The 13,021-nt window shown below is 39.0% G+C and overlaps 2 protein-coding genes across 2 annotated transcripts in view; both read right to left on the reverse strand.

Annotated features, from left to right (window-relative positions):
• The window catches only part of LOC126390053 (heme oxygenase-like), a 160,006-nt gene extending 150,197 nt beyond the window's left edge, over window positions 1-9,809 (reverse strand). Inside the window, exon 1 of the mRNA XM_050044146.1 lies at window positions 9,799-9,809. The gene's annotated coding sequence lies outside the window, so the exon portion shown is untranslated. The remainder of the gene's footprint in view (window positions 1-9,798) is intronic.
• ap1m2 (adaptor related protein complex 1 subunit mu 2) lies at window positions 151-6,869 on the reverse strand. Its single transcript, XM_050044134.1, has 12 exons — window positions 6,644-6,869; window positions 4,252-4,408; window positions 4,056-4,123; window positions 3,778-3,908; window positions 3,522-3,669; window positions 3,168-3,294; window positions 2,903-3,045; window positions 1,785-1,856; window positions 1,350-1,508; window positions 1,059-1,184; window positions 636-711; window positions 151-498 (listed from the first exon to the last, which is right to left on the reverse strand). The coding sequence occupies exons 1-12, from the start codon at window positions 6,683-6,685 to the stop codon at window positions 473-475; spliced, it is 1,275 nt and encodes a 424-aa protein (XP_049900091.1). The 5' UTR covers window positions 6,686-6,869; the 3' UTR covers window positions 151-472.
• Window positions 9,810-13,021: the final 3,212 nt, after the last annotated feature.

Genomic DNA, 13,021 nt, shown 5'->3' on the forward strand with positions numbered 1-13,021 from the left:
ACACGATCACTGTGGCAACAGCAGCGGTCGACCAATCAGAGCACGCAGCGAAGAAAGCGGGCGATTCGTATACGTTGATGTCTTCAAAGGCAGTTCATTCACTTTTCTGACCTTTAGTTGTATTACTCCAGAGGCAAGTGTGGAAAAAAGGCGGGTGTAAGTTTTTAATTTTGGGCGGAATTTAGTGACTGTGATTGCACAATGCATGACTACAATATGAGGACACAATCTGCCCCTGTATGGTGTTGCAAATTCATGAGAAAACACACAGGCACAACAAATACACATTAAGCATTTAAATAATTTGCAGTGGTCCCACAATAGAGACATTAAAATCAAGTTGCACACAGATTTCATAAAACAAGATGACATTAAAGAGAGCAGGTGAAATTTAAAGACATTCTTTCAGTCCAGATAAAGTGATCATTGCTTGTCCAGTGGAAGTCCTGCAAGTACAGTCATCCCTCAGGCTTTACACATTGGTCCTCAGCTGGTAGTCTAGAAAGAGAACAAATGTAAAGAAAAAATGTATTAGTTAGATGTGTTTCAATTTCTACATCCATGTGTAGCTGTCTGACCACTTGTTTAAATAGTGAACTAAAAACAGTATGTTATAACACTAAATATGAATGTACCTCCACTCTGTGTAATGTACCGCACCCATGGTAAAGCCTGGTAACCACTCTTCTCAATGATCTTCATATATCGCACCTGGTAAAAAAGAGTGAGCGAGACAGAGAGACACACGCACGTGTTGAGGCAAGAAACATTATTGTGACTGGGCAATTAAAATTACATCTACTGTGCCAGTCTGAACACACCATATCAGCTCATACAGGACCTGACTTGACTATCCACACGCTGTTAACTGCAGACACCCTTTGCCTCAGGCGATGGTTACAGCTTTATAATTGTCCATATTGATAAACAAGACACACCGTGTTCTGACAGGCTGCAGATCCAGAATAAATGCTCTAACATGGACTTGACTCATACTACCACAGGCTGTATTCTTGGGTTGTTTGACATTAAAGGAGAGCGTCAGCATAAACACAAACCTGTATTCCTGAGACTGTGAAGTATGGGATTTCAAATTTGACGGTAATGGGAGGCTTGCCCTCCAGCTCATCATTCTCCACACTGGGCAGACCAAAATGAGCTCTCATTAGAAACTCTTTACCTCCCTGGATGGATGAGAGTTGAATACAAAACATTAGGTCTTTGATCAGAATGTCAACTACAATGTGATCAACACACACACACACACACACACACACACACACACACACACACACACACACACACACACACACACGCACGTACGCATGTAACAACTGTGAATTTCTTACAGGGAAAGACTTGATGGTCCACACCACCAAGTTCTTCTCAGGCACATATTTGGCGTGGCCCGTGCTGGTTTTGAACTTGGGTGAGTCAGCATCACTGGGGACAGGGACTCTAACCTCCACATTATTTGCCACAGACTGCTTTTTAAATTGTCCCTTTGCCTAAAAATACAACACAACTGTTAATGTAAAGCTAGTTCATGGTATCATTGTGTTGACAGTATGAGACAACTAGCTTTTCTATTAACCACATCAGAAATATTTTGCTCTTAATCTTGTGCTTCATACTACATAACAGTTTTCTTGACAGTCTCCAAAGCACACATCTCCAGTGACACAATATATATATATATATATATATATATATGTGTGTGTATGTATAAAAAAGGCTTGTAATCTTGTTGCCTGTGTAGTTAAAAAAATACAGTTGGTCCGTACCTTAACCATGATTTCCACTCTACTGTGAGAGAATTTCTCGATGACTGATTCAATCCATATCAGAGGCTTCACCTGTAAGAGATTAAGAATGTGCTGTCTTGAGTTTCATACTATTCAGTATGTTAACTTAATTTGTGTGTTTACATGCATCTTACTATCAGGCTTAATAAGGGTTTCAGAGCTGCACCACCAGACTATTATTTTAGCATGTGTATTTGGAAAAATGCATTATAATAATTGCTTTTGAATGTCTTGTTTTAATTTACTTCATTTTAATTAGTCCCTTATCTGTTTCCTAGATCTTCAGGCTGTTTTTTGTGTTGAATGTCCCCTCTGGGAATCAATAAAGTCTGTCTATGGTTCTGACAGATAGAATGTGACACCAGCAGCACCAGCAATTTTTGTACTCTGACCACTGAAACATACATGTGCTTACAGGACTTTGGTCTAAAGAGAAAAATCACCACCTTTTATGTGGACTTTTAATCAGTGTTGATGGTAAAACAAGTCAGCTGAAGCAAAAAATTCCTCAGTGTGTGTTATATTGTTCGAGAAAGCTGTTTTCCTGCTTGTGGAGCCTTGCTATTAGCGCCGAAATGTACCAGGATGCACTGTGCACAAGCTTCTGACATATCCTCTTGCATGGCTAATGCACTTCGGTTTCTTCGGTTACATATGACTTGTGAATATGCAAGTGAGCCAAAACACAGTAAAATGTATCCCCGTCTATAACACCCTCTGCTTTCATATTTTGGGATGCCATTTTGGCGGTTGGAAACATAGTTAGTTTGCAATACAAGCAAAGAGAACAAAGAAGTTCAGTCTTTGAGCGGCATCTAGAGCCCGCCCCCAGGCTACCCAGCAAATTCAACCTGTGGTTTTTCCTTGCCTCCAAATACATCATTGTCACATCAAATAACGGCCCTGGGTGCAGAGGGAACACATTTTGCAGCTTCAAACTCAGCCTTCTCTGTCAATACAGCACACACTGAGGAATTCAATCAGCAACATTTACCATCAGCACTGATTGGACCTCCACATTAAATTTTCCCTTCAAGCATGTAACAAATGCAAAGTCATAAATGTGACACATGGGTTAAGTGACAAGTTGGACTAACGTGGGTATTGATGCGATAGGACATGAGTTCAGACTCCCCATCTGGAGGAATGAAGGAGATTGTTCGATCACTCTCAAAGCGTGAGAGACGGACACACTGGTGGAACTTCACGTCCTCCATCACCACTGTTTTTCCCTTGTCACCTGAACACAAAACAACACAATCAGAGGTATTCATTTAAACACAGCAGATATGTGAGGCTCATATCCAGCTAGGTGAATGGAGTAACAGACAGATTAACATTTATTGGGTGTAGTATACGTACGTCCGGTGAGAGCAAAGAGCACTCGATCGTTGAGGCCCAGCCGCAGTTCAGGCATGCCAGAGAGCATAGTTTTCAGCTTGATGCTGCCCACGATGTCACTGCTCATCACACTGCCATTGGCATTCACCTGAACAAACAATGTACAGTGGTGAATAAATCTGATTGCATTATTTAACTGAATAAATCATACTAGTCTGATTTACTGAGCCAATATAATTAAACAGTAAGCCCAAAGGAAAGCCCTAAATGCATTGCTGGATAAAGTGTCACAGAAAGCATGATTTTAAAGTTTAAAAGTAACACTAGACCACATAATACAAATGTACGCACAAATAGCCCTACATCCTGTCTTACCAGTACGTTGATGGACTCGATGACATCAATAAAGACCTCGTTCTTCTTGTATTTGATACCCTCTGACCTCCAGGAGACAGCGTTGGTGACAGTGGTCGGCACCTTGGACTTTGCCACCTCGAGCTTGGCACCTTCCTGAGTTATGTATCTGCAAGAGAGGAGATAATAGGAAACTGTGACTCAACGCCACACTCTTCAACAACATATATATAATATATTTGCATGTGTGTTGGTATGTTTCTTGTTAAAGTCTCACTCCTGTAGGATCTTGCTGTCAGTAGTTTGAGGGAACCCAAAGTCCATCAGCTCATCCAGCAGCTCGTAGACAACCACAAAATTATCCTGAATGCTCTCCTCCTCCAGCTCTTTGAAGTACTCTGTGAACACCTGAATAATACAACAGACATTGGCCTCATTATTTCTACCTCTGACTGCCATCTTCCACTGGCTCTTCAGACAAATACAAGCTTATCTTCAAACAAATATTTACTCAAACATATTAAATTATAAGTTGCCACTGTATGTGTCACTCACCTCGACTAGTTTGTACAGAAATGAGTACACAAGTGAAGCATTGGAGTTCTTGTTGGTAGTAGCCACCACTGGGCAGAGATCAGGTCAAGGAGTATAACTCATAAGCCTCACATATCAAAGCTGACTACATTTGATATTATTTCTTCATGACTCTCAGTAACTGATAGATGCCAGCAACATCTTAGTACAAGGATACGGTACAGGTTGCTGTGTTTGATCCACATGAAGTGGACATTGCCGTGTGACATCACAGGGCAGATAAGCCCTTCTTCCTCATGTTGCATGAGTAAGGGAAGGAAGTGGTCGATCTCCGCCATGTCCACATCACCTTTGTAGTTCCGACAAATCAACACCTGAGCGGGGAGAATAACACACATGGTTATCAGACAGCTGTGTGATGAACCTAACATGGGTTTAAGTTACAGAGAAGAAGACAACTTTTAGATTTCAAGCTTTACTCATTAGTAATGCTCCAATGCAACATGGACATAATGTGCAGTGTTATAAACTAGGTGTCGAGGGTGACATTTGTGGAAAAAATGCTGTATTACCGCAGCTTCACATTAGAAGCATTTAGCTGGTGAAACACCAGTTATTATGAGGTAGTCACAGAAAATGCTATGTTTTTCAGTGAGCTTGCACTCACTGTTATTGTTCTTAAAATATGTGTCTATACAAAAAAGACAATGGTCATTTTTGACATTTTTTTGGCAACAGATGTGTTTGAAATATTGCTGCTGTGAGCAGATCACAGAATGATGGGAAAAGGCCAATTATTGCTGACTTGTTTTTTTTTTAAAAACAACATTGCCTCCCCCAGAACTCTATGACCTGGAGTATTAAACTGCATTTGCTGTTACCACAAGTAAGCACAGGTGTCATCACATGAACCACGACTGAAACCTTTGAGACTGCATTTAAAGCACTGAATTTAAAAAACACAGACAAATGCTCAGTTTACTGGGAAAAATGGTAAATTTTGAATTCATATTTTGTCACAAAAAAATATCCAATAGTCTGACATGTGACCTGCTGTCAAACACATCTAAAAGGAACGCTGTCACCAACAAAGATGGAACAATATTCAGTCTAACTCTATGTCTACTCCTTATTATTTATTTACTATTCTCCTGAGTACACTGATGATGTGATTCTCAGGAAAAGGAATAGTCTATTATTGATTTCACTGCCAACTCTTTACCAGAGCTGATTAATTAAGTCGTTAATAGAATTTGATTCACTTTTAAAAATTGAATGGATAGTAACAGTAACAGTTTCTATGACTAGTGTCTCTATTGTGAGGATTTGCTGCTTTTTTTCTCTAATGTGATCGCAAATTACACATAGGCCATTTGGGTTGTTATCTGTTAGTGGGACAAAACAAGGAACTCGGTGAGATCACCTTGGCCTTTACCATTTTCTGACATTTTATAGACCAAACTATTAATTAATAACTTGAGAAGATAACCAATAATGAAAATACTCATTAGTTGCAGCTATGGGCAATATATAGATATAATTGTTGTCCTTTCTTGGTTGGTTTTCTTGTTAAAGGCTGCAGTAAAGTGATGTTATTTCCTGAACTTGCCAGACTGTTATAGCTGTTCTATTATTTGCATTTACCCACTTAGTCATTATATCCATATTACTGATTATTAATAATCAAAAATCGTGTAAATATTTTGTGAAAGCACCAATAGTCAGTCCTACAGTATCAGTGCAATGTCAATGTTAATGTGTTTGGTCAAAAATATTGTGATATTTGATTTTCTTCATGTCACCCAGCCCTAGTTGCAGCCCTCGGTACACCTGATGGGAATTTTTTTTAAAGGTGCTACAACTCAGTTTTAATAAGATGCTGTTAATATCTTTAAATTTAAATAGTAGTTTAGTACATAGTACAGTTGACTGTGATAGAATTAAGTGGTGGCCCTGACCAGTTGTGTCACTAACACATGTAAGTCTGCTGATGCTCTCTACTTTATGAACAATGACCTACTGTACAGAACAGAAAGATGCAAAACAGGTGAAACCTGACACTTGCTGAAGCTGCAACAACATATAGTACTGTTATAGCCTACATCAAATGAAATGTCTCATGTGTGTCTTGCACACACACACACACACACACACACACACACACACACACACACACACACACACACACACAGAACACCTGAAACCATGTGCACCCCTATGTCTCTGTCACACTAACTCATGTGTCATGTTACATTTCCTGTCTGCAGAGAAAAGCATATTTATCCCATGCACTGTGACAACAAAGAGACGGTGATACAAGTGCCATGGCTGAGCTACAGGTAGCCTACTGAAACACAGTTGGTCCCTTTCACTCAAGTAGTTTAAGGCTGCAGCCTGTATTCCGGAAGTAAAGCAAAAAAGGCCAATGAATGACTGTGTCGCAAACTCTTGATTAATTTTTAACGACGCCATTAATGTTTAACAGTTAAAGCAACAGTTAAAAACCGCCAACTAAACAGCCAACTGAGGGAATAAATGTGGCCTTTAATAACTTATGTCGCTATGAAGCACCTATCAGTGTGTGCAATCAGCTCCAGCCTTAATCTTACCTTCCCCTTCAGGTCCAGCACAAATATCGCAGAGGCAGACATCGTGTGTGTACCCACAGCAGCTCCGACTGAACACACAAACTCAGACTAAAGTTCAACTCGAGTGTTTCACTGCTTTGAATTTCGTCTCGCCATCCAAAGTTGACACATTCACCAGCTTAAGGCGATCGTGGACTCCTCCGTTTTCTTTTTCCTGGAGGTGTCGTGACGTCATCACATGCAGGTGAAACATTCACCAGCTCACCTGGGCAAAGAGGGGAGGAGGAGGAGGTGGAGGGTGTGCTGCTCAATTTATCCACTAGAGGGCGCCACAGATACACAAATGAGAGCAGGGACAAAAAGTGTGCGATGGCTTCATTATGACCATGATGATGTGTCTGGGGTTTTTAGGAATTTCATGCACTGTTCAATTTTTAGATTTGGGGCTATTACATGTGTTCTGTCAGGCTATGACGAAAACGTCCAAAATACGTATTTACATGTTTTTAGTTGAGATTTTTGTTCTGGAAATATTAACAAAAAGCGCATATTTAAAAAGACAAAATCTCATTTACGTATTTAAACATAAGATTTTTTTAGAAATCTTCCAATACCAAAAATAATTGCCATAATATAAGTAACCAACTGGAGAAGTTTGAAGGTGATATCCATTTTACCCTGGTGTATTATTATTTGTGCAACAAAATATGGACTTTCACATTACATATATTTAAAGGTCGTTTTCTAAAGAGTTGAGTTTTTTTCCTCATATATTTTGAGCCAAAAATCTCAACCTCAGACATACATCAAACTTGACAAGTGTTTAACAGTGTTTTCTGATTTATGGAGTGATAAAAAGAGAAATCCAAATTTCCCTCCAAGAAAACCTATGACACTAATATGGTAACGAAATGAAACAAGAATTTTTAACGTGGCTTTATTCAATGTTCAGATTTGTTCGTTATGGAAATGTGCATCCATATGCATTTAAAAACATAACATTTCAGAAAACTTGTGATATGAAAATAGTTGTCTTACTGTAAGTATAGTATCTATAGATACTACAGAATAGATATATAGGTATCTATAGTTAAAAGTTTTACCTTGTGTCTTCCCTTAAGTAAAAGTAACACTACCACAGTGTAAAGATACTCTTTACAAGTAAAAGTCCTCACATGTAGGCCTATGTTAACATCAAAATATACTTAAACTTCATGTACTTAAAGTAAAAGTACTCATTATGCAGAATGGCCTATTTCATATTCATATATTCTTGAATTTTATTGCTAAGTGGCTTAACCCATGACAATTAATCATCATTTTATTAGGTTATTCATATTCTGTATTAGTGATCTGAATCAAATGTTGTCAAATAAATGTAGTTGTAATGAGCGTAAGAAAAATAATGGCTTTCAAAATGTAGTGGAGTAGAAGTGTAAAGTGGAATAAAGTGGAAATACTCATTGAGTACAAGTACTGTAAAATTATACTTGAGTAAAAGTACATAGTTATATTCTATTACTGTTTTTTGCTTAAATTGGAGTATGTTTATTTTGGTTTCTTTGACCATGGCAGGAATGATGAGAACAAATTTTGTCTGATTAAACTTATCATTCTTATGGCCACATTTTTTTTTATCCATAAATACTCTAACAACAAACAATTTTCCTACTCTGGTGAATAAAATTAAAAAACACATTTCTGTGAACAAAATAAGCTGTGAAAAAGTGTATTATCTGTCAGAATTTTTTTTTTAATCTGCATTTTTTAAATAAAAATCTGTATAGCACATCCCCTAGCTTTATATTTCATACAGCTATTGTTGTACACTGTTGTGTGCTTGATCTGTTTTTGTTGTGTGATTTAATAGAGTCTGTTTGCACCAGGTTGGACTGAAAATGATGATCCTGTTCATAATGTGTGTCTTTGAAAGCTTTGCAGACTGAATGTTGGTGGGTGTGTTGGGGTGGAGGGTGTGACCTGTGATTTGTTGTTTCTTCCTTGTGTTTTTATACTCAAGAAAAATGTTATAAAAAGCTCTGTAGAAATATTAGTAAGAACATTTTTTTTCCAGTTCATGTCTGTTTATGATGGTATTATGTATATACTGGATAGCTGATTGAAGAAAGAAGAAGCCATAATTCTTCATCTAAAGAAGTTCATTTTTCAAATACATGAAGTATTTTTTAACAATAGGATATAGGATAATAAGATTATGAAATAACTTCTTTTTAATTACTGGAATTTTCCATTTTTTGGCGTGTGTTATTATAAGCTCATACAAGTAAGTGCTTGTGTACACAACCACTCCAAACAGATTTTTCATGCTGAATATTACCTTTCATGGGTCATACATGTACAGCTGTATAGACAAGGATTTCAGAAATATGAACAAAATTGCTGTCTGGGGACATAACAGGACTGCGACACATGATTATAACTGAATGAATTTTATCCTTAATATAAACATTGTGCACCAACACAGGAGTCATCCTTTTATACAGACCTTCGACAGATCAGGAATTCACTTGTCATCTGAAACTGTAGCTGATTATATCTCACTGCTAACTTACTTTTAATAACACAGAACAGGTAATTAGACTTGGAACATATATTGTGCACATTTCTGAACCCTGTCAGAGACCTTGTAAAGTAATCTTATCTGTTTTAACTATCCTTGAGACACAATAATAGCGTGGCAGCCTTGACTCATGGCATCACTGTCACAGTATCTGAAGGAAACATTCAAACACACCCAAAAAAAAGGAGATTTTGTTCAACTTTAAAATAATATTATATTTGATGTACCATCCAATTCAACTATTAATGCATGAAATAGTTTTAGATAATTTAGAAAACAAAGTTGTATCAGGTCAGTCTGAGTTAAAAGTATATACTAAAGACATATGGATCACTGATCACAGGAGAAAAATCTCATCAGCCACCACATGGGTCAGCCCTAAAGAGTGGAGCTTCTGGCTCGACTGGATCCTATCCTTGTCACATTACTAAAGACTTCCTCAGTGGGTTTGTCCATGTGGTCTATAGTGAAATTAGACAATTGAAATTAATTGAAAAGGAGGGTAAACTAATTAAATTAATTAAATTAATTAAATTATTTCTTATCCTCTCTCTGATAAGCTTCCTCATCGTGCCAAGACCTAGAATAAATATTGTGTTTCTTCTCATACTGCACAATGTACACATATTTCTTACAAAAACGTCCTACATGCCATTTATGGGCTCCACTCCTGTCATTAGGCTGTTATAGCAATTTTATGAAAGGTGCACTTGTTCTCTACCTTTACGTGAGAGTGTGTGACCTGCAGCCTCTGACCTCGGGGTTGTAGAAGCACTTACTGAGCACATGCTTGGCGTATTTCTTAAGCCATAAACCTTGCTCTACAAGATCTCCATGTATTACCAGTTGCCCCCCCCCCCCCCCCCCCCCCCTTTTGGGCCTTGCTGTGTGGTATTATGCTCCAGATCCCAGCCTCCCTCCATCTTCCTCTGTCTGCTTCTTATCAGCCATGTGTAGGAAGGCAGTGACTAAGAATAACACAGTGCCTTAACAGAGGCGTGTGAATGTGTGTGTCTGAGGGCCAGATGGACACCAGGCTTTTCCAATAACCCACTCCTTTTGTCCATAAAGGTTTGGTTCTCCTTATCTGGACTCTTGTTGATCTAATGAGACATGATGAACATATCTGAGCTGCAAATGAGATGACCACACCTTAAACATGTTGTGTTCACACAGGATATGAGCTACAGTAAGACAATCATGAGGTCTTTTCTGAAGGATTATTTAAAACAGACATGTGCTGTATTAAACCAGCTCGGTCACTTTATTTGACATGTTTATAAAAGACGGGACATTTGACCCACTTCCCAGTTTGTGAGCATTTTGCTGCATTTTCCAGCCGAGGTTAGTATATACAAATATTTGGGGTTTAAACGTCAACCTCAGAGCCCAAATTAATCTGAAGTTACAGGAAGAGCAATTTCTTTAATGTAAACATCATAGTTATTGTCCTCAGCTCCAACCACATGTAGTATGTGTTTAACTTTCCCCTCACTGGCTCATGTGATCTGGATTATACAGGATCCCCTTATAAGCGGCTGAGGTCCAACGTAAACATATGGAAACACTTCAAAGTGAGCCAAGATGAAAAAAACCTTTTATTTTCTTTACTGCCGCAGCTCCGACTGATTTACCCACTGACTCACTTTAAACGCAAGGATTTACTCTACTGTTTCCTTACCATAAACATATGACTACATTATTATTTTAACATGCACCCCTTTAAAATATAATTCATGTTAGCTCAAGACATGAGCACTGATATAGTTTTTAGTCTTTAAATGTACTGTGGCACCCAGCACAGGCAGAAGAGATGAGATGAAGGAAGCTGATTTACAGAAAATTATTGTCACTTTTTTTCCTGATAATTGCTTTAGGAATTGTTTCAATATTTTTAAAGCAAAAATTATTAAACAAAATCACTGGTTCCAGCTTTTCAAATTAGTCGATACTAATCTGCAGATTAATTGGTAATTAAAGTAAATGACAGTGACAGTTCCAGAGGCCAACATCTGAAGATGATCCACAGTAATTCCAACAGGATTATGACACTGAATAAAAATAGAGGCCCAGAGAGATCTTGTGTCAGAGGGGCAAAATCTCAATTTATTTCCTCTTAGAGCTACCTATCAGTCTAGCTTGTTCTGGTGTGAGTTGCTGAGTGTTAGAGGTATTGGCTTTAGAGTTGTCTGCCTTCTCTCCAATATAATGGAACTACATGGCACTCAGCTTGTGGTGCTCAAAGCACCAAAAAATACATTTTAAAAACTGAGCAGCAATGTCTCTCTCTGGAAATCATGACCCAGTTACTCAAGATAGTCCACAGACCTTGTTGTGAGCAGTTTCACATAGAAACTATTTTCTTTCTCCCAAACTACACCCGCCAACCGTATAACCACGCAGAAAACAGGGTACATCTTCTGCTAGCTCACCTAGCACTGAGCTAGCTGATGTTATAGCTCAGCCGAGGAGCTGACACTAACACAAGCCTCTTGTTCACGAGTAGATGCACGCTTCCTTCTGCGTGGTGATGCAGTTGGCGAGTGTAATTTGGTACAAAGAAAATAGTTCCTGCATGAAACTGCTCACAACACGGTCTGTGGATTATTTTGAGTAACTGGGTCATGATTTCTGGAAAGAGACTTTGCCACTGAGTTTTGCATTTTGCATGTATTTTTTGGTGCCTTGAGCACCACGAGCCAAGTGCTATCATTACAGTGGAGATAGGGCAGACATCTCTACATCCAACACTCGGCAACATAGCACTACAGGTAAGAGGAAAAAAAATATTTTCCAAAATGTATTTTTGGGTGAACTTTCCCTTTAAATATATCATAGACCACTATGTGGTGTCATGGGAAAGACAGCCATGAACTGTTCTCTGTAACCTCTCTGGTTAGTTTCGTCAATACCACTTAAGGTTTTTCTGCTTTAAGCGGAAAGACACTGTCAGGGTCAGAGCAGCTGAGCTCAGCATGCTGGCTCAGAGTGAAAGAGATATCAGTGAGATTTCCTGTGATACGTGCCTCAATAACAGCCGGCAGTGCTAGTTTTGGAATTGATACTGGCTACCCAACAGAGCCGCTCATGACTTTCACTGATGCAGTAGATCATCCTCAGTTTGATATTTTACAATACAAGTATCAGTTACATCCTCCTGCCCCCCGCGGCTGGGGATGCTGTGGTTCAGCTTGTTTGGCCTCAGGCTGTCAGGCAGAGACCTATCAGGCTGTTGTTGTTACCTTATCATCAGGACTGTTGGTGCCCTGTTTGGTAACCTGACAGGGGAATATCTGTTCTCCATCTCCCCCCTCCTCCCCCTCCACCTTCCGCTGTCAATTTTCGAGGACATCCCCTTTCGCTTACAAGTTGGTGGTGTGAGATGAAACTCCACCTATTGGCTGCCAGCTGGCCAATAGAAGACAGCAAACATGTGTAAACAATGAGCTTAGGAGGGGGATATGGATGACACAGAGCATAGCAGGGGACAGGTGTCATCTGTCACCTGAGCCTCAGGTGTATCTGCCCCTTGCCTCATGGGTAGGGTACAGCACACAATGATACTCAGGCTAATTTGTTGTGAATACTCAAAATAATTGAGCTCCTCGTGATGGAAATGTGAGACTTAGATGCACTCAACACTGTTAATGGCTGAAAAGCGCATTTCAAATTGTTAAACACAATCAGAGTAAAACTACACACACCTTTAGACCTTAATCAGATGTGATGCTGTTGGGTGTGGAGTCCTTAACCCTGGAATGTGGATCACAGATCCTGACAGACAACATACCACAGTTTTGCAGGGAAGCAATTGGATG

Source organism: Epinephelus moara, chromosome 5 (genome assembly GCF_006386435.1).
Source record: "Epinephelus moara isolate mb chromosome 5, YSFRI_EMoa_1.0, whole genome shotgun sequence".
NCBI lineage: Eukaryota > Metazoa > Chordata > Actinopteri > Perciformes > Serranidae > Epinephelus > Epinephelus moara.